Source organism: Podarcis muralis, chromosome 11, assembly GCF_964188315.1.
Source record: "Podarcis muralis chromosome 11, rPodMur119.hap1.1, whole genome shotgun sequence".
Lineage (NCBI taxonomy): Eukaryota > Metazoa > Chordata > Lepidosauria > Squamata > Lacertidae > Podarcis > Podarcis muralis.
The window spans coordinates 39,081,646-39,103,926 of record NC_135665.1 but is presented as its reverse complement, the minus strand read 5'-3'; the positions used below and the strand labels follow the sequence as shown (position 1 = coordinate 39,103,926).

At 41.6% G+C, this 22,281-nt stretch overlaps 1 protein-coding gene across 3 annotated transcripts in view; it reads left to right on the top strand.

The window, feature by feature from the left end:
* Positions 1 to 22,281, top strand: part of DMGDH (dimethylglycine dehydrogenase) — a 249,919-nt gene that overhangs the window by 2,113 nt on the left and 225,525 nt on the right. For all 3 annotated transcript variants that reach the window (XR_013394686.1, XM_028748060.2, XM_028748059.2), the window contains exons 2-9: positions 418 to 586; positions 3,649 to 3,747; positions 10,214 to 10,378; positions 12,108 to 12,312; positions 17,192 to 17,440; positions 18,612 to 18,810; positions 19,923 to 20,092; positions 21,524 to 21,677. Coding sequence is in view for 2 of the 3 variants with exons in the window: in XM_028748060.2 (XP_028603893.2) it covers positions 418 to 586; positions 3,649 to 3,747; positions 10,214 to 10,378; positions 12,108 to 12,312; positions 17,192 to 17,440; positions 18,612 to 18,810; positions 19,923 to 20,092; positions 21,524 to 21,677 (1,410 nt within the window). In the remaining variant the exon portion in view is untranslated. The remainder of the gene's footprint in view (positions 1 to 417; positions 587 to 3,648; positions 3,748 to 10,213; positions 10,379 to 12,107; positions 12,313 to 17,191; positions 17,441 to 18,611; positions 18,811 to 19,922; positions 20,093 to 21,523; positions 21,678 to 22,281) is intronic.

The following is a 22,281-nucleotide window of genomic DNA, read 5'->3' as shown; positions in this document are numbered from 1 at the left end:
TGAAAGCAACAGTGTTATGAATAGAATCGTTGAATTGTAGAGTTGGAAGGGACCATGAGGATCATCTAGTCCACCCCCTGCTATGCAGGAATCTTTTGCCCAACATGGGGCTCAGACCCACAACCCTGAGAGTCTCATGCTCTACCAGCTGTGCTATGATTTTGCACAAAGTGCAGCAAATAAGTCTCATAATTGGCTAGCTGTTTTCATTCTCTAGGAAAGAAGGGAATTTGATTTTCATTCTCTAGGAAAGAGGGGAATATGATTATTTATTTATTTATTTTTATATAATTTATTTTTTAAACTGAGGCTTCTTTCACTCTGCCATCTATACTTCTTGAACTATTTATGTAAAATACATAAGAAATACAGTATGTAAAAAAAGGCAAAGAAGCAAGATTTCTATGTTTTTCCTAGGGAAGAAAAACCTTCTGTAGAAGCAAGATGGAAAGATGCAGCAGAAACAGTAATTATTGGAGGTGGTTGTGTTGGTGTGAGTCTTGCCTACCACCTGGCCAAGGCTGGCATGAAAGATGTACTTCTGTTGGAAAAGTCTGAACTCACTGCTGGATCTACATGGCATGCAGTAAGGGAAAGTTCTAACATATTAAATATGAAACAAGCCATCCGATTTCTAGCTACTTAGATAATAACAATTTCATAAATTATATAATTATTGTCATTCTAATTATAGCCTTTCGCAACTCATTAAATTGTCTCTCATAAACACAGTGGAAATTTGCATAGAGCTGAAACTCATTAATTACTGATGCTTACTATGGGAGTGTGACAGAATAGCTCATCCATTGCATGTTTGGCAATTGAAGTTGGGCCTTGCAAATGCTACCATTATAGCATGTAACCTAAGCAAGCGGAAGCAGGTTAAAAAACAACAACTATCATGTTTAGTTACAGCTCCTTGTCAAGGGAGCCTAGGTACACCTCTGTGTCTTCTGAAGCAGCAAAATTCTTCTTGTACCACCTGCAGTTTTCAGGAAGATTGCTCCCCACCCATACAACTGAAGCCTTTTTGCAACACTGGGTTTTGTTGTTTTTTTTGCAGGGGAGGCACAGCACACAGGGAGGAGAGTTGTAGACCTTTCTTCATCGTCTGCAACTTCCCTGCAAAAAGATGCCACATGCCACAATTATGCATGAAAAAGGCAATTATTGCCTCCAATAGAGGGCTTTTAAAAAGACTAATTATAGAGGGGTGGGGAGGCAGAGGTACGAGAGGTCTGCAGGGTGGATGAAGGGTCCCCAGGGGGTGTATCTGACCCATGGGTAGGGATGTTTGAGAATTCCTAAGAAAACAGAAACAGGAGTGGCAATTGGCAGTGTTTGCTTACTTTCCCATGTCTGGAACAGAAATCAATCCAGCGAATGTGTTTAGCATTCAGTGTTGTTGTTGTTGTTGCTTTCAGCCTGCAAGCAATACGTAATTGATTACCTTCGCCTCACATTTTCATTGTGTTTCCTTTGCATTGAAATGAATGGGGTGGAATAATGTAACGACAACATAATTTATATAATTAATTACACGTTAGGTAATTTCACTACAGTTGACAGCAAGACGAATAGCATACTTTTTGGCAGATGATGACTACAATGGAGTGGAAGCAGCGCTGCCTGCTTACAAATACAGGAATGGAAAACAATGCCTTCTTACATCACTACGCATAGACCAGCAGTTCCACATCTCTGAAAGTGACAGGACTCCAATGTTTGACTTGAGTTAATGTTGTATCTTAATTCTGCCTCTGCCTCGTTAAGATTGTCAGGATTGCATTGAAAGGTGAAAAACTCTTACACTGATTTAATGGAGAGAGGAAGACCATTTGGCAAGGTTCCCTGCATATACTAACCATAGCATTCACAGAAAAACAATCTATTTATATTTCTGTAGTTATGCAAGGCATTCTGCTCCATGTGGGAATTACAGATTAGTAGCTGGATCCATATTACGCAAACTGTGCAGTGACCTAGCTAGTTACCAAGAAGAAGTTGTTTTCAGTAGCTTGCAGCCTCAGGGTAATCCTAGATATCATATCGTGTGTCAGTGGTGGTGGCTGTAGTAAAGCCAAATTAGACATTACTAACATGTACCGTATCTGCTGAAGTGGTATACATTTCTAGTCACCTTGCATATTCACATACTATTGTAAATTATCAAAGTAGCACTTGATAGGCTTTATGAAATATAGTGACTCTTTCTCAAATTTTGTGTGCATAATTCTGCACAGTGTGTCCTCCCAAGACCAAACTTCAGTGTGTATTTTGGTTCCATAAATTCCTTGAGCATTTGATGCTGCTCTCAGCATTTGATTCTCAAGCTGTGTTGATGTGCTTGCCATTGAAATTTTAGGCTGAAATCAGATACACACTTAGCTGAGAGTAAGTCCCATTGAACTCAGTGAATTCACTCAGTGTTAACCACTTAAGCGATTATGAATAGATGAGCTTCCTCTGGCTTGCTTCATAATTAAAGCTGTTGCAAACTTTGAGAAAACTCAAGTCTTTCCAATAATTTTCTGAGAATGCTTTCTGAGCCCAGTGGAGCTCTCCATTAGCTCTCTTTTATCGCTAATTCTCCATCCCAAACTTACACATTGAAGTGGTGAGGGAATTGGTCTAGGTTGGCAAAGCCTATTGCAGATGTTTTGAAACACTCCTGCAGTATAGATATCACTGAGGATATTGATCATAGAAGTACAGGCAGCACTAACTAGTATGATACAGACAGCACTAGAGCAGAATTGTAGTAAGGCCCTGCCCTTGCGTTCCTGTAAGGTAGAGATGACTGTGCTGGTTATGAACTATGTTGTGCTAGAATGAACATACTTCTATGCCATTCGTTTCCAGCCAAAGGATAGGATCAGGTTTTTAGACAAAGAATAAATTGAACTCCCAGAATTATGCAGCTTAGATTTGCAGAATACAACATACAGGGATTATTTCATCTTTCAGTGAAGCATGCAAAGTGTAGCCTATATAAGAATACTGTTTTTAGTCTTCCTATGCTCGTGCTTATGCACAAGAGAAAAGTATAGCTCTAAGGTATGAACAAGTAAAACAAATCTGATGGAAAGAAAAACCTTAAGAGGGAAAATCCTTACCCCCCAAAACCCCAGCTCCATAATAATTCAGTGGCATGGAACATTGAGGGACTAAGAGGGGGAAAACTGGGTGGAAGGAGTATAGAGTAAAATGGCTAGAACTGAGAACAGAGAAGCATAGCTACGTAGAAGGAACTGTCTCAGTGTTCAAATAGGTCACTTCTTGGTTCTCATGGAGAAGCTCTTTTTCATTTTTCCCAGGGGTGAAAAAGAGAGTTGCTCATACATGTTAATGGAGAAATTAAATAATTTAATGTAGCAGGGATTGGGCACAAATGTGTCTTTCTCCTCCCTCACCTCCATAAAACCCCAAATGTGGCAGTGGTGGAACAAAATTGTCTCAACGGTGTGGGGAGCTCAAAAAAGCTCAGTGGGGGACCCAACATGCTTAGTGGGGAAGGGGGAGGAAAACAGGTAAGTGGGGATGGAGTGGGGTGGAGCGACTGGAACCATGAACAGAAGCATTCCACGCTGCAATGTTTTGTTGAAGACACCCCCATTTGTATCCTATTTTTTTGTTCTTTTTTAAAAGGCAGGTTTGACAACGTATTTCCACCCTGGAATAAATCTGAAGCAGATCCATCACTACAGCATCAAGCTTTATGAACAATTAGAAGATGAGACTGGACAAGTGTGTATCTTTAAATATATTTATTACAGATCCAAAATCTTGTGAAATACAGCATTCTGCACAAAGCAAGAACATTCTGCATGCTTGGGGTTGTTTAGCAACTTTAGAAACTCCCTAATGATTGCTCCCAGTGGCTTCATGTAGATTTTAAATAGCACTGAAGACAACATAGTGCCCTGTGGCACACTATAGCTCAAAAGCCAAGGGGCTGAGGTCCAGGAATTATTGCAGCTGCATCAAACACAACCCTCTCAATACCTCCCCCCAAAGGGGGTATTTGTGACCAGGTGGTAGTTGTTAAATATTGTTGAGTCTAGGGTGGGTTTTTACAGGGGTGGCTGCACTATTCCTTCCTTCTTTCCACCTCCTCCTCATACAGAGACCCATTCACCACATCCTGAACTCACCCAGTCTTATCCCCCACCTTGCTAGCCTATATATATATATATATATATATATATATATGCAGGTGTAGAAGTGAAAAATCATGGGAGACGAGAGAGGCAGGTGTAGCTAGGCGTCTGTCCAGTTTTGGTGTCCTCGGGTATCTTCCCGTGTAAAAGTTGGGGTGTCTAGGCGACGTTTCGACGAGGTCTCACTCGTCATCTTCAGGCTGGTGCTTTCGGCTTCTTGTTACTGGAACAGAGCAGGATCTCAGTGTTTGAGTTCCTATAAATACTGTAGAGGAGGTATGGTGTATAGCCTCCAATGTTCTGGGCAGAGAGGAAGTTCCCAGGCTAGTGTGCCTTTTCTTCTTTTGTTCCTTAATTGCTTGAGGGATATCTTGAGTGATTTCTTGAGTGATATCCTGAGTACCACTTAGGTGGGTCATTAGGTGTGGATTAGTTGCTAAAGCCTTTGTGTCTTGACCTCTTGAACTTTGTGAAGAGTTTTTCTGAGAAGATGGGTGTACTACATTTAGTTGTGCTCTGGCTTGGCTTCGTGTATAGGGGCGAGCTGTGGTTTTGTGGCCTGTGCCAGCCAGATCTGTGTAGGGATTGCAGGGGGGTGCAGCATCCGGAGGTGCCACCATGTTTGGCTACTGGATGGTGTCTGTAATTTATCTGTGGAGAGGGTCTGGGTTTGGGTCTGGTGTGGTTGATTGGTGATGGCGTTCTGTGTGCCTCTGGATCTGGTGTCAGTTTTTGTGGGGAGGGCTAATTTCCAGATGTCTGGCAAGCGGGATGTGTCGTCACGCTTGTTCATGTTGTGAGGGTGTTTCTCTATCTCGATGGCTTCATGGAACATCACCACAAGAGAATAATCATGGAAGCCATCGAGATAGAGAAACACCCTCACAACATGAACAAGCGTGTTTGCTTTCGTAGACAACATGTTTGCTTTCGTAGATTTTCACGGGTACAGGAATGCAGGTTTTGGTGTCCTCGGGTATCTTCCCGTGTAAAAGTTGGGGTGTCTAGGCGACGTTTCGACGAGGTCTCACTCGTCATCTTCAGGCTGGTGCTTTCGGCTTCTTGTTACTGGAACAGAGCAGGATCTCAGTGTTTGAGTTCCTATAAATACTGTAGAGGAGGTATGGTGTATAGCCTCCAATGTTCTGGGCAGAGAGGAAGTTCCCAGGCTAGTGTGCCTTTTCTTCTTTTGTTCCTTAATTGCTTGAGGGATATCTTGAGTGATTTCTTGAGTGATATCCTGAGTACCACTTAGGTGGGTCATTAGGTGTGGATTAGTTGCTAAAGCCTTTGTGTCTTGACCTCTTGAACTTTGTGAAGAGTTTTTCTGAGAAGATGGGTGTACTACATTTAGTTGTGCTCTGGCTTGGCTTCGTGTATAGGGGCGAGCTGTGGTTTTGTGGCCTGTGCCAGCCAGATCTGTGTAGGGATTGCAGGGGGGTGCAGCATCCGGAGGTGCCACCATGTTTGGCTACTGGATGGTGTCTGTAATTTATCTGTGGAGAGGGTCTGGGTTTGGGTCTGGTGTGGTTGATTGGTGATGGCGTTCTGTGTGCCTCTGGATCTGGTGTCAGTTTTTGTGGGGAGGGCTAATTTCCAGATGTCTGGCAAGCGGGATGTGTCGTCACGCTTGTTCATGTTGTGAGGGTGTTTCTCTATCTCGATGGCTTCATGGAACATCACCACAAGAGAATAATCATGGAAGCCATCGAGATAGAGAAACACCCTCACAACATGAACAAGCGTGTTTGCTTTCGTAGACAACATGTTTGCTTTCGTAGATTTTCACGGGTACAGGAATGCAGGTTTTGGTGTCCTCGGGTATCTTCCCGTGTAAAAGTTGGGGTGTCTAGGCGACGTTTCGACGAGGTCTCACTCGTCATCTTCAGGCTGGTGCTTTCGGCTTCTTGTTACTGGAACAGAGCAGGATCTCAGTGTTTGAGTTCCTATAAATACTGTAGAGGAGGTATGGTGTATAGCCTCCAATGTTCTGGGCAGAGAGGAAGTTCCCAGGCTAGTGTGCCTTTTCTTCTTTTGTTTCTTAATTGCTTGAGGGATATCTTGAGTGATTTCTTGAGTGATATCCTGAGTACCACTTAGGTGGGTCATTAGGTGTGGATTAGTTGCTAAAGCCTTTGTGTCTTGACCTCTTGAACTTTGTGAAGAGTTTTTCTGAGAAGATGGGTGTACTACATTTAGTTGTGCTCTGGCTTGGCTTCGTGTATAGGGGCGAGCTGTGGTTTTGTGGCCTGTGCCAGCCAGATCTGTGTAGGGATTGCAGGGGGGTGCAGCATCCGGAGGTGCCACCATGTTTGGCTACTGGATGGTGTCTGTAATTTATCTGTGGAGAGGGTCTGGGTTTGGGTCTGGTGTGGTTGATTGGTGATGGCGTTCTGTGTGCCTCTGGATCTGGTGTCAGTTTTTGTGGGGAGGGCTAATTTCCAGATGTCTGGCAAGCGGGATGTGTCGTCACGCTTGTTCATGTTGTGAGGGTGTTTCTCTATCTCGATGGCTTCATGGAACATCACCACAAGAGAATAATCATGGAAGCCATCGAGATAGAGAAACACCCTCACAACATGAACAAGCGTGTTTGCTTTCGTAGACAACATGTTTGCTTTCGTAGATTTTCACGGGTACAGGAATGCAGGTTTTGGTGTCCTCGGGTATCTTCCCGTGTAAAAGTTGGGGTGTCTAGGCGACGTTTCGACGAGGTCTCACTCGTCATCTTCAGGCTGGTGCTTTCGGCTTCTTGTTACTGGAACAGAGCAGGATCTCAGTGTTTGAGTTCCTATAAATACTGTAGAGGAGGTATGGTGTATAGCCTCCAATGTTCTGGGCAGAGAGGAAGTTCCCAGGCTAGTGTGCCTTTTCTTCTTTTGTTCCTTAATTGCTTGAGGGATATCTTGAGTGATTTCTTGAGTGATATCCTGAGTACCACTTAGGTGGGTCATTAGGTGTGGATTAGTTGCTAAAGCCTTTGTGTCTTGACCTCTTGAACTTTGTGAAGAGTTTTTCTGAGAAGATGGGTGTACTACATTTAGTTGTGCTCTGGCTTGGCTTCGTGTATAGGGGCGAGCTGTGGTTTTGTGGCCTGTGCCAGCCAGATCTGTGTAGGGATTGCAGGGGGGTGCAGCATCCGGAGGTGCCACCATGTTTGGCTACTGGATGGTGTCTGTAATTTATCTGTGGAGAGGGTCTGGGTTTGGGTCTGGTGTGGTTGATTGGTGATGGCGTTCTGTGTGCCTCTGGATCTGGTGTCAGTTTTTGTGGGGAGGGCTAATTTCCAGATGTCTGGCAAGCGGGATGTGTCGTCACGCTTGTTCATGTTGTGAGGGTGTTTCTCTATCTCGATGGCTTCATGGAACATCACCACAAGAGAATAATCATGGAAGCCATCGAGATAGAGAAACACCCTCACAACATGAACAAGCGTGTTTGCTTTCGTAGACAACATGTTTGCTTTCGTAGATTTTCACGGGTACAGGAATGCAGGTTTTGGTGTCCTCGGGTATCTTCCCGTGTAAAAGTTGGGGTGTCTAGGCGACGTTTCGACGAGGTCTCACTCGTCATCTTCAGGCTGGTGCTTTCGGCTTCTTGTTACTGTGTAGGGATTGAACAAAACGTCGCCTAGACACCCCAACTTTTACACGGGAAGATACCCGAGGACACCAAAACATATATATATATATATATACATATATATATATATATATATATATATATATATATATATATATATATATATAATTTTTTTATTAGGTTTTACACAAATATCACCAATCCAACAATTTCACAAATAACATATTTCCATCTTTTGGACTTCCCTCAGCTTCTCTGACAATCATTCATGTCAAAAATTTTATCTACGCAAATTTTGTATCACCTTTAAAAATACCTTTCCTAACATATTTACATTCTTGCAATATTCCTTATACTTTTACAAAGCTTCTTCAAAACCCACTAGCGTTGTTTGTTCATCACATACAGTCTTCAAATAATCTGTAAATTTGTTACTGGAACAGAGCAGGATCTCAGTGTTTGAGATTCCCCAGTCCTCAATGAACTTGTGATCTCGTTGATATCTTATTTTTCCAGTTAATTTATCCAGTTCTGCGTAGTCCATTAACTTCATTCTCCATTCCTCCAGAGTCGGTAATTCTTCCTGTTTCCATTTTTGGGCCAATAATATTCTCGCCGCTGTTATTGCATACTGAAAAAGTTTACAATCCTTTCTATTTATTTCATTTCTTGTTATTCCTAGGAGAAAGGTTTCTGGTCTTTTTACAAAAGTATATTTCAACATCTTCTTTAACTCATTATATATCATCTCCCAGAACCCCTTCACCTTCTTACATTCCCACCACATATGAAAAAGGGTTCCTTCTTTTTCTTTACATTTCCAACACTAATTACAAGTTTTAAACATTTTTGCTAATTTAACCGGTGTGATATACCATCTATATACCATTTTCATAACATTTTCCTTTAACGTGGTGCACGCTGTAAATCTCAAATTATCATTCCATACTTTAACCCAATCTTCAAACTGTATATTATACCCAAAATCTCTGGCCCAGTGAATCATTACCACCTTGCTAGCCTTAATCATCCAAGAAGGGCAAGGGTCCAAATGGTATGTCATTGGGAGCATACATGCAGAGGGGTACCCAGGCTCCCTTGCACCCTTGGTCAAGAATCTGGCCTGGCTATTCCAACAATTTAATCTTTGCTAGACCCAGGAATTAGAAGTGACTCAGGGATACAGGCTAACATCTCCCCACCACACAAACTCACAATACTATGATAATGGCAATTTGTCAGTGCCCTCTTATTCAACTTCATGAAGGTGGAGCGGCAAATAATTTCCCTTGTTTTGTTTTAATGATTGGTTTTATTGTTTGCTACTTTGGAAAATACTAATGAGTGTTTAAAAAATATGTGTGAACATTAAAGTATGACTTGTATTAGAATAATAGAATTGTAGTGTTGGAAGGCGCCCTGTGGGTCATCTTGTCCAAACTCCTGCAATGCAGAAATCTCAACTAAATCATACATGTCAGATAGCCATCCAGCCTCTTATTAAAAACTTCTGTTTGTCCACCACTGTCAAACAGTTCTTGCTGTAAGAAAGTTCTTTCTGATGTTCATAATCTCCTTTTTGTAACTTGAAGCCACTGGTTTGGGTCCTACCTTCTGGAGCAGGAAGAAACAAGCTTGTTCCATTTTCTATGTGACATCACTATAGATACTTGAAGATGACTGTCCTATCTCCTCTCAGACTCCTCTAATCCAAACTAAACATACCCTAATCCCCCAACCATTTCTCATAAGGCTGTGTTTCCAGACCTTTGATCATCCTGGTCGCCCTCCTCTTCACATGTTCCAGTTTATTATTGTTTATTATTTTGTTATTTATTTCATTTCTATACTGCTTTATATTTTCAAGAAAAATCTCAAAGCAGTTTACAGCATATTAAAACATCAATAAAACAATCTGAAGAAAGTCAAATATAGAGTATACAGTCAAAGCAACATAATTAGCGAAAAACTAAAATATTACCGTATCTTAAAGATTTCAAAATAAAACATTACAAAGGAGGTCAACTACAGAATGCATATTTAACTCAAACAAAGTTAACATAAAACTTAAACATTAAAAAACCCCATTGCTAAGTGAAGTCAAATATAAAATGCACATTTAAAACAGCATAATGAACAAGAGAATAAAATATCATAAGCATGACACAGCTGTTTAGCAGGCACAAAAAGATGGGGCAAAAGAATCCAGTAGTTGGGGTTTGCTGTCAGGCGTATCCTTCTTAAATTGTGGTGCCCAGAATTAAACAGAATTGAAAAGAAAACTAAAAATTAAAGTGGTTAATCTGTTGGTACATTTCAAATAACTATAAAGTTAATTATAGCAACTCATTATTTATTCTGTAGCCTCTTCTGAAGATACACTATGCCATGGTTATCATTTAGGACTTTATTGGACTGCTTGTAAGTATTCTATATTGGGAACCTGATAGTCTTTTTTCTGTTCCTGTTAGGCTGTTGGGTTTCATCAGCCAGGAAGTATTAGAATTGCTTCAACTCCAACGAGGGTGGATGAGTTTAAATACCAGATGTCTCGGGCTGGTTGGCACCCAGCAGAGCAGTATCTTATCAAGCCAGAGAGAGTACAAGAATTATTCCCTTTAATAAACATGGAAAAGGTAAACAAATTCAATTATTTTATTTCCAAATGATGTGAAATTTATTTTACATGCAGAAAATATGACTCTATGATTCAATATCCCTCTTCAAAATTTGAAGATTATTTTATAGTACACAACTCTATTAAATTTTCCTAACATGAAACCATTTGAAAGAAGTTGCCTCAGGCAGCAGATTTTACAGAGGGCGCCATTTTTATGTATCCAATATCCAGCTTAGTATGTCATTTACAGAATGAGCTTCAGTCTGGGTGAGAGGTCATTCTGACAGGAGCTACAGGTGCAGAAATGTTACTGGCATTCTGCAGGCTGTGCTGGGTACAGAAGCAAGACTTGACTATTAGGATTTATTGCAGAAGGCTCAGCAGCTGACAGTATTGTAATGTTCAATGTATATTTGTGATCTATTCAAAACCAACTTTATCAGTGTTGCAAAAATGAAGCAGAGCAACTTGGACATGGTAGAAGAATCCTTTATTAATATGTGTAAATATATTGGCCTCTTGGTTTTACAAATCCTTGGTAATTCCTAAGGTTTTGATCAGAAACAGCCACCAGATATTCAGATGAGGGAACAAAGGACACTTTGAGTACAGTGGTAGCTCGGGTTAAGTACTTAATCGTTCCGGAGGTCCATACTTAACCTGAAACTGTTCTTAACCTGAAGCACCACTTTAGCTAATGGGGCCTCCTGCTGCTGCTGCGCCGCCAGAGCACGATTTCTGTTCTCACCCTGAAGCAAAGTTCTTAACCTGAAGCACTATTTCTGGGTTAGTGGAGTCTGTAACCTGAAGGGTATGTAACCCGAGGTACCACTGTAGTTATGTTGATCGTCGTGACAGTAACAATGTATTGTAGGGGGCCAGTGCTTTTTTTCTTTAAAAAATGTTTAGGGGGTACTCTCATTTTCCTACTCATATTGAAATACTGCCCCTCGATGAGGCCAAACTTAGATTCACAAAATGTTTAGGGGTATGTGTACCCTGTGTCCCCCCCCCCCCCCCCAGAAAAAAGCACTGGTAGGGGCCTATGGGAATTGTAATTGAGTGACATCTGGAAGGCCAAAGGTTCCGCACACCTAAATTGGTTGTAATTCTGTTCTCCTGAACTGAGTAGCAAAACACCCATTGGCTGCATTTCCATGTCATGGAAAGCCACCTACACTGTGGCTTACCATACATGAGCTGAACCTGTTTCACTCTTTGCATTCACACTGTTGAGAAACAAACAGTGAACTCTGGCATTGCGTTTTATCCGGACTAGGTATCGGGGTTTGTTTCTCTCCAAGCAAATACAAGATTTGTTATTGGCTTACCAATTGTGGTTTATTTGAATGAAACAAATCATAATCTCTGATTTGGAAGTAATACTAAGTAAAGGATCATGATTTTTACAATGTGTAGGAGTGAAGGAAGTCTGATCAGTTCATGTAAAAAAGACACTATTTATGTGTTGATACAGCCATTGATTTTAATGAATATCTTTGATTAACATTGAGGTAAGTTGAATTTCCATGCTATATTTGTTCTTTTTGGTTTTTGCTGAAACCCTTAGCTATTTTGTTTTTTCTTACATCCAGATTCTGAATTTTTCTTTCCTAGAAATTACATACAAGTCTCCAGTTCCTTGTTCAAAGAAGTCCTAATATGTAGATATCCTCCATTTCTAACATGTTGGTTAAGAAAACATAACAATACTAACACAGTTTCATTTTGTTTGACCCACTTAGGTTTTAGCTGGTTTGTACAACCCTGGAGATGGTCATATTGACCCTTACTCACTCACCATGGCTTTGGCTGCAGGGGCCAGGAAATATGGTGCTCAGATAAATTATCCAGTCCAAGTAACTGACCTAAAATCTAGAGCAGATGGAACATGGGAAGTTGAAACTCCACAAGGAATAATTCATGCAAACAGAGTTGTGAATACAGCTGGTAAGAAATGAAATATATTTGCATGTCTTTGGAAAATTTAATACCCTAACTAGGCCAGATGAAGTAGCTCACACTAAACACAGATTGAGCACAAATGCTCTAATGAATGCCATGCAGAACGCAAGTGATATATGCTTTGCATTAGCTATTTGATGACCTCCTGGAAGATAATTTGGCATGAAGCAGTGACCCCCCCCCAAAAAAAAATATAATTTTAATAGTTCCTAGAATAGCATGCCTCATTGCTTAATGATAGGATAATGTACATTCCATGTTATTAGCATTCTGGTTTTAAAAAATGCCATTATGTAAGTCTGTGAATCTTCCTTCCATGTATATTAGTTTAGGACCAGGATATGAGAACAGGGCTCCTGCCTGTAGATTGGCCTTTGACTTTGAAAACTGAGGAAATAGGCCACACTGTTAGGCAATTCCAGTCCAAAATGTCTCCATGAATTGTGGAAACACTTGCTTGGCATTATATTATGTTTACACATTAGAAACACTTAGAAGATTAAAATGGAAATAGCTTTTGCCTTTTTATTGAGTTAAGATACTGTTAGACACCACACCAATCTCCACAGCAGTGCAAGATTCTAGGGGTGCAGGTGCTTATTCAGGGTTTGTTTCCTTTGGAAAAGAGACATAGTGGAGACCATGGTGTCTTTATGATATATAGTTTATTTACACATATATACAACTTGAGCCTAGTATGGAGGGGTAGACACAGCATTACACTCCAAGAGGGTCTTGCTTCTCTCATAGGTGCAGTCTTGTGTTCAAACGGGCATCAGATATGTTGTCTGTTGCCCTGCAGCTTACCCTTCTCTCCCTGTCGCGTAACTCTTAACTTTGCACTAGGCAGCTGCCTAGATTGATTCAGCTTACTGACTGAAAAACCATTTCCCCCAGAGCACACCAGTGCAAACTGCAATCCTGAAATTCTACTTCTGGCCTTTGTCCTTCTACCTAATTCTGAGCTCAGGGAGATGTTCTGCTTTTTCCAGCTGGCACAGAATCTCTGCTTTATTAATCACCCATCTCCCTGCCCCATTTGTTTGCTTAAAGATTTGACCATTATCAGGCTGACCTGGACATGGAAAGCTGAGCCCAGCACTTACTAAATCCAGGCACCCACAAATTCTAGCACGCCAAACCAACAGCAGTACATTCGGCTCCTAAATGTAATGCAGTTGCTGTCATTTAGAAAATGACTTATTTTTGTGTGAGTAAAGGAGTATTTTATTTGGTATTTATAATAACGGAACAGTAACCTTATGCACAGAATGCCAGAGGTGGTTTTTTTAGGTCTTCCATTCATTCACACTTCCACATATTTGTGGAAACTTCCTCTTCCCTTTCCTCTCCACATTACTGCTACTTACCTGGATGAATCAGGGGTGAGTCAGGACATCTGCAAGGTCAGGGCTGCACAGGTACCCCAGCCAATCCAATCCCACAGAGCTCCAACCTTGCTGCTACTCTGCCTCACCCCTACCTGGTAAACAGCAGTGATGCCAGTGGCCCCAATCTACTGTTCTGGTCATTCCTGATGGTAGTTTTTGCCAGTAATTGGAAATTGCTTATATCTGGTGCTTTTGAAAACAAAAGTTTAAATTCCTATTTATGTATTAACCATTTGGCTCTAATGTATTAATGTTTATAATTATAGCATAAATACCACGAGTAAAAAGGGCTCTGATGAGTACACTGGAACATGGGAAGCTGCCTTATTCTGAATCACATCAGTGATCCTGCTAGCTCAGTGTCGTCAGTTTTGAGTAATAGGCTGCAACATTACAGCAGATGGTCATAGGCAGAGACTGTCCAGGGTTTCAAACAGGGTTTATTTCCCTGCCCTCCCTGGGGATGCCAGAAATTAGACCTCAAATCTTTTCCAAGCAAACCATTTACCCTATCACTTTTCACAGTTCCATATCATCAGTACACCCCATTTATTCAGTGCTGAGGAATAACCTACAACAGTAAAATGAATGGCACAGGAACCCATTCTTGCAGGCACTGCATGTGACTTGGACCTTTGACATGCATGCCACAGTTTCCTCACTGCTATTTCATATATCTTCTTACATACTCAGTAATTAGCAATGTTTTACTCTTGAGATGTGAAGTTGTGACATCTCTTCAGGCTCTTTCATTTCTTTTTAACTTATTAAACCAAAGGCATACTTGTCAAGTTACAATGTTCAACCAAAGGGAACATTTAGAGCTGGCATTGATTAATGTCCTGGGTCAGGGTAGGTAAACAGCTATGATGTTCCTAATACTCTAGCAGCCAATCTTCTTCCTTCCTTCCATACCCTCCTCTCCAAAAGAAAATAATAATTTACTGTGAGCTTTCATTCCTGTTATATTGCTAAGTTTATATTGCCAACTCAAAACATAGCTGGGTTCATTAGACAGCCGCTTACCTTTCAACCCCTTTCTCATCCAGTTGCTCAATACAGACGGTACATTTCACATTTTCCAAAGCGTGGTCTGGATATTTCACTGAATTATTCTATTGTCTTCTGTCTTGTTGCCTCATTTGCTCACCCCTTCACTGCCTTTTTTACATACCCTCCTCCATTTCCTAGCTTTTATGCTGTTATTTGCAACGATGTTTGACTCAGTAACCCATGGTTAGTGCTCATCTCCAAACAGTTTGCAAACCCACTTTGGAATATGGTTTAAAATTATGGTTTGGGGGCAATTTGTACAGCATGACAAACTATTAGTAGAGAACATTAGGAAAGACCAGCACCCCATATCAGAGAAGGAGATATAAGGGTACAAGCCCTGCTTATGCTCCCAGCTTCCAAATCACTGTTTGGAAATTAGTCTGTATAATGTCTGCTGTTTTTATATTTGAGCTTATTTTCAGTTAAATGAGAAATTACTGTGTGTGTGTGTGTGTGTGTGTGTGTGTGTGTGTATCCCAAATCTCTTACACAAATCCTGCCTAGATCCCACAGCCACTTCTTATTGCCACTCTTGCCTGTGGTGTTGGTGCATGGAAAGGAACAACCTCAGTGTTTTGTGAGTGTTCTAGGAATTGTGGCTCATTAACTACCTGATAACTTATTTCTTGTTTGACCTACGCAGGGTCCTTATTTAATGTTAAGTTATAAAGTGGGACAGAGGGTTTTAACCAACAGTCTTTTGCCTCATTACCAGGTTCTCTTCCATTCCTCCTCCATGTTTCACTTTGTCTTTTTGCTCAGCATATACTTCATGAAACTCTTAATCTTAGGGTTCTAGGTTCAAGCCCCACATTGGGCAAAAGATTCCTGCATTGCAGGGTTTGGACTAGATGGCCCTCATGGTCCCTTCCAACTCTACAATTCTATGTATTTATGATTCGTGGCCAAGACTAAATTGGCTGTTATCAGCAGCAGACATTTATTCTGCTATTTCAATCACAGCAGAAATCTGAGGCAAACGTCAGCCACAAACAACTGTACAGTGGTGCCCCGCAAGACGAATGCCTCGCAAGACGGAAAACCCGCTAGACGAAAGGGTTTTCCGTTTTTGAGTTGCTTCGCAAGACGAATTTCCCTATGGGCTTGCTTCGGAAGACGAAAATGTCTTGCGAGTCTTGCCATTTTTTTTTCGCTCCCCCCCCCCTTTCTAAGCCGCTATGCCTTTAATAGCCTTTTAGCAGCTCAGCCGCTTAGCCTTTAATATCCGCTAAGCTGCTAAACCGCTAATAGCGCTAATCCGCTAAGCCGCTAATGGGGTTGCTTCGCAAGACGAAAAAACCGCTAGACGAAGAGAATCGCGGAATGGATTCTTTTCGTCTTGCGAGGCACCACTGTATTCATGATTAAGCTTGAGAAATAGGAGCATTAATAGAAATGGGTGGAGTTGAATGCAAAAAGCTGGACTTAAATTTTTTTAGAGACAGCCCCCTAAGAGGTGGCCTGTGGTGTTATCTTATTCTCAGCACTGTCCAACACTGTCTATAGAAACTCTGGGTGCTATTAGTAGTTAGCTGGAACAGTGGGAGTTTAACTAGAAAAAAAGGTTAGTAGAATAAAGTAGGGGAAGTGAAAACTATCAAAGCCGTGGTGCCCATAGATGACGCCTTGTTTGCCTCCTCCAACACAGAAATAAATTTTCTCTTCACAGGCAACCTCTGCCATCCTGAAGCAACATTCCCACCAAATGTAGGCATTCTGTTTGTTTTTCCTGTTTGGAAAACAGGATGATCTTTGGCATAAGGAGGAGTCCTCCAATGAGTTGTCTCTTTGTCAAAGACAACAACCCAAACAGTTCCACACTATTGAATCATCTCCTTGTTTAAGTAATAGTCTGCTTATATTATTAAAACTCCTCTTCCAAGTTTCATAAATAGTTACATACACAAAAACTTGACATTGTTCCCATATGAGGAAGTTGCAGCTTGGTTGCAGGGAGAGGCAGCAATGAAATTTGGTTGCCCTCCCAAAAAGCGTCCTAGCATTAAGCTCAGGTTGACTGCAGAAGGGCAGGGTTTAGAAATGTGAGATATCTGGGATGAGCAGGAGAGCCATTTCCGTACTATAAGCAGCAGAGAAAATCAAGGAGGGGAGAGAAGAGAAGGAATTACACAAGAGAGAGAGAGGTAATGAAGAGGAACCATAGTAGCAAAAGTTTCAGAGGTCAAGGAAGATGCTAGGAATGGTTAACTGGTTTGCAGGACACAGACAGAGAGAAACTATCTTCAACCTTTCCCTATGCTGAGTAGGGAGTCCTAGGTTTAACAGCTGAGATCAGCAGTGGTTCAAAGCCTTACCTTCTGATGTAAGAGGGGATTGAGAATACACTCATCAACAAGACTGTTCCTTTAGATTCCAAGTATTCTGTTCTAACACTTTCTGTCCTTTGTGTTTTCTAGGTTTCTGGGCTCGTGAAATAGGGAAAATGATTGGATTGCCCCATCCACTTATACCAGTTCATCACCAGTACATTGTTACTGCAACTATCCCTGAAGTAAAAGCCCTTAAAAAGGAATTTCCTGTGATTCGTGACCTAGAAGGTTCATATTATCTAAGACAAGAAAGGGATGGGATTTTATTTGGCCCATATGAAAGTGCAGAAAAAATGAAATTACAGGAATCCTGGGTAAAAAATGGAGTCCCGCCAGGTAATTTTGCTGCTCAAAACTTCCAACCTCCCATTGCTTGGGCCATCACACCTCCTTAGTGATGGGGATCCTCATGGATCACAATCATGGGATAATAGCCCAGTTCTGCTAATTAGTGCTATCCTTTGTGTAGATCACAGTGGTACTATTTTTGTCATTGCGCTGATGGTTGCAGCCAGATACAGTTACTGATACAGGGACAAAACTTTATACCAATGCAGTGAATGAAACTTTAGTGGCACTGGTGAAGTGTGGAAGGCCATGGCTGCAAATTGCATGTCTGCATCTGGGTCTTTTGTTGCAAATAGCATGGAGATCATGAACATACCTGTGTGTCCCCCAGATGAAGAAATTAGCATTTGGTGTACTGGGGGGGGGAGGGGAATGGATGTCTGATGAACTCCTTGTAGGCATGTCTTTGCATCAGTAAACTAGATAAAAAGAATTTTGTTAAATAAATGCCAAATATTTCTTGTATTGTTTTATGTGATGGGAGGTAGAAATTAGTTCATTTTCAGATGCAAGATACAGCTAGGTGTATTGTTATTTTTGCAAGATACAGGTGGCGCTGTGGGTTAAACCACAGAGCCTAGGACTTGCCGATCAGAAGGTCAGCGGTTCGAATCCCCGTGATGGGGTGAGCTCCCGTTGCTTGGTCCATGCTCCTGCCATCCTAGCAGTTCGAAAGCACATCAAAGTGCAAGTAGATAAATAGGTACCGCTCTGTCGGGAAGGTAAACGACATTTCCGTGCGCCGCTCTGGTTCACCAGAAGCAGCTTAGTCATGCTGGTCACATGACCCAGAAGCTGTACGTTGGCTCCCTTGGCCAATAAAGCAAGATGAGCACCGCAACCCCAGAGTCGGCCACGACTGGACCTAATGGTCAGGGGTCCCTTTACCTTTACCTTATGTTACACATGCATATTCATAAAGACAAAGAGCCTTTCTGGCATCATTAACTTGTTCTCAGATTTCCTATATAAGCCTGCCTTTCACTTTGTGCTCTTCAAGGGGGCAGATGGGGATTCTCAGCATACAACTCCTATCCTGCAACATTTGTGTGTACCCTGAAAAAATAAGCGCTTTGTTTTGATATCAGCGCAGTGTGTAACTAAAGAGCTTTTGGAATTTGAAAATAACAAATGCATGACTCAAAACCTTTTTTTCTAGGATTTGGGAAGGAGCTTTTTGAGTCTGATTTGGACCGAATAATGGATCATGTTGAGGCTGCTATGGAAACGGTCCCAATCCTAAAGCAAGCAGACATTATCAATGTAGTTGCAGGCCCTATAACATATTCTCCAGATATCTTGCCTATGGTGGGGCCACATCAGGGTGTTCGAAATTATTGGGTGGCTATTGGTTTTGGGTGAGTAAATTGATCTATTGTTAGGAGAAACCTTGTAAATGTTAAATTTATACTTATACGTCTGTCTTCACTGAGTCCTGGATGGTATCTACATTAGTTCTTAAAGAACTCAAATTTAATATTGCTGATCTTATAGCAAAATATGTACCTTGTCCCAAAAACTGGCCTTTGTAACACCATTTTGTTAAAAGGAATTTGTGGGTGGGGGTGAGCTCCAATAAGTTAGTCCTGTTAGCTTAAAGTCTGTTATCAAGCATAAGTGCAAGTTTGGGTGAAGAAGAATCAGCATAGCTTCTGCTAATGTACGTCTTGTCTCATTTTATAATTCTTTGAGAGTTGTTAGCAAACATGAAGATAGGGGTGAATCTGGTTGACATTCTTGGACTTTCAAAAAGCTTCTAACAAGTCCATGGCCAAAGACTAGAGGGTGAATGTATCACAGCTTTTGAATTGCAGAAAGGAACGTCAAATGCATCCTGGTACAAAGAAAATTTGTCTAAGAAATTTAAGTTGTGGCATCTAAATTTGTGGTAAATGCTGGTGGTATTAGTTATTCTTCCTAGGCAGTCTGATCTTGCTTAACATATTATTTCATCATAACGTAAAAGCCAAGGTTATCATGCTGTTACAGGGAAAACAGAGCAACAACACAAATTTAATTCCAGCCAAATGTAGCTGGAACTCAGATGTTTGTTCTGTTGCTGTAATCACTTAATCTTTAGTTCAAAGCCTAACTGGGCTTTGCCCGGGTTTCATGCACCTTACATATATATTATTTGTACTTATACGTAGTCAGCCCTGTCACTGAACTGGCCCAGGGCAGGTTACAAAAGATCTCAGGTATAATTTAGCTTGAAATCATAAAATAACACAAAGCAAACAAATGATATAATTAACAAATGAGCACACTGTCCCATCTCAAATTCCAGGCTGCATAAGTGCTCCAGATTTTTAACAAGTTTAACTTTCCAGTAATGAGAAAGCACCCCTCCCCCAAAAAAAGGTCATAGAGAAGATAATAAGAGGTGAGTTTATAGTCCTCAAAGGTTGTACTGAAATGTTATGTGAAATAAGCTAGTGGGGGAACTGTCTATCTCTTCTTCTTTCCCCAGATACGGCATCATCCATGCTGGTGGCATAGGAAAGTATCTCAGTGACTGGATACTCAATGGGGAGCCTCCTTTTGATCTAATAGAATTAGATCCAAATAGGTATGGGAAGTGGACCACTCCAGAATTCACAGCAGCAAAAGCAAGAGAATCTTATGGATTTAACAATATTGGTAAGATGTAATTTCCCCCATAGAAAAATAAATAAATTAGCAATTGAGTAGAGAATTCTTGTGCTGGTTTTCTTCACCTTCCCCCCGCTACTAGATAGCAGGGCTTTGCCTTGTACAGTGGTACCTTGGTTTATGAACTTAATCTGTTCCGGAAGTTTGTTCTTAAACCAAAGCGTTCTTAAACCAAGGCGTGCTTTCCCATAGCAGTGGGGGACTCAACAGGAAGCGGAACATGTTCTGCTTCCAAGGCAAAGTTCACAAACTAAAACACCTACTTCTGGGTTTGCAGCATTGTATAAGTTGTTCATAAACTAAGCTGTTCTTAAACCAAGGTACCACTGTAGTTTGCTGGGACAGTGTCAGGTGTGAAGAGTCCTCCCCTCCCTTCGGTAACTTCACAGACAAGAATCAATGAGCAGTTTATATTTTATAGTCATTTTAGTTCAGTCATCTGGTTGCAAGCAAAAATCCACATCTGTCAGGAGTGTGTGCAGGAGCCAGGCCCTGTGACCGGTAGGGCTTCGCAGGACTGGGGCTTTCCTAAGTTTGTTCTGAAGAGGCAAGGCGCAGCCGCACAGGTGAGGCCAATTGGTAACTCACAGCACCTGGTGGCAAGAGCTGGGAAGGGAAATAAGGTCAGCATTTCCCCTTGGCTCTTTGCCACAGCAACACGCTTCCTGCCTTGCTGTATTTGGCTTGTTGACTCCTTGCTTCCTGATCCTTGGACCCTTGGCTTCTTGACTCCAGGTTTCCTGACCCTCGGACCCTCGGCTTCCGGACTCTTGTTCCTGCTCCCATCCCACCGTCTTGCCCCCGGTCCCGATGTCCTCCACCAGGACTTTGACCACCCATAAACCGGACCGTGACAACATCTCTCCATAAGGAGAGCAGTTGGCTACTCTCAATCTTCCCCTTTCTCTCCCCAGCAACATCCTAGGAGCCAACAGAAAGTTCCTCCTCCTCCTCTCTGCATTCTTTGTTCTCTAATATGGACGGACCTCCTAGTTTTTTTGGGAGGGGGGGTCCCCCCACACTCTCTAATGACGTCTCTGCTGGCTGTTCCCTCCCTTCTGTTTCTGTTTCCAATATCTTGTAACTAGGCAACTCCTGTCAAAACTTAGTGTCTGTGTCTCTCTCTGCTCCTGAAACCACCGGAAACGGGTGGGGTCGGGTGGGGGGTTGAATCCCCCCATCTCTGCCTGAGAATGCATTCCTCACTCCTCTGATTCAGACCATTCTCTGACATCCAGTTTACACTGTACTGCTTACCTTGCTTATTTTATTTCCATCATTATGGTATTTTGCAGCCTGCAAAGTTCTACAAAAGCATTATCTGTAGCTACATTAAAAATACTCTGTGTACATGTGCAGTAAGTGATCCATTGTCATATCTTTTACCATGTTGATTTTGTTTTTGCTTTTGTTTTGCAGTTGGCTATCCTAAAGAAGAAAGATTTGCCGGGAGACCCACAGCGAGAGTTAGTGGGCTTTATGAAGTCCTTAAGTCGGAATGCTCCATGGGATTCCATGCAGGATGGGAGCAGCCTCATTGGTTCTACAAACCTGGGGATGAGATTGGATACAAGTAAATGAAAAATATTTATCGATTGTTCTTTTGTGCCAAATTAATAGCATTAGCAATATTATGTTCAGGGTTGTTAAAATAAAGGATTGCGAACCGTAGTCTGAAACATAGTATCACTGTTCAGTTGGTCAAATGCACATTAAGAGGAATCATTCATTCATTTAATAAAATGTATGCACTACATGATTGTAGAAAAACTTTGAAGCAGTTTAATTGGTAGCAGTTATAATAAAGAAAGAGGGATATTTTTGTGTTTTTACAACACCAAGTGCATGGCCAATGGTTAGGGATGACATGAAAACCCCTCCTGGTGGTGCAGCAATAAAACTGCTAGTGCATTTGCAAAGCTAAGCAGGGTTCAGTATGGTTTCAAATTGGATAGGGGTTGGACTAGATGACCCTCGGGTTCCCTGTCAACTGTACACTTCTGTGACTGCACTCTATGAGAGTGCAGGCTATGAGAGCAGTATGCATATTCACTGAGGCCACCTAGAGAGGGACAGCACCTGGAAGAGTATGAAGAAGAGCAGAAGCCACTGTTCCGCTGCTGCTGCTGCTGCTGCTGCTGCTGCTTTGCACAGCAGCTTTGGTGACCCCGCCATGT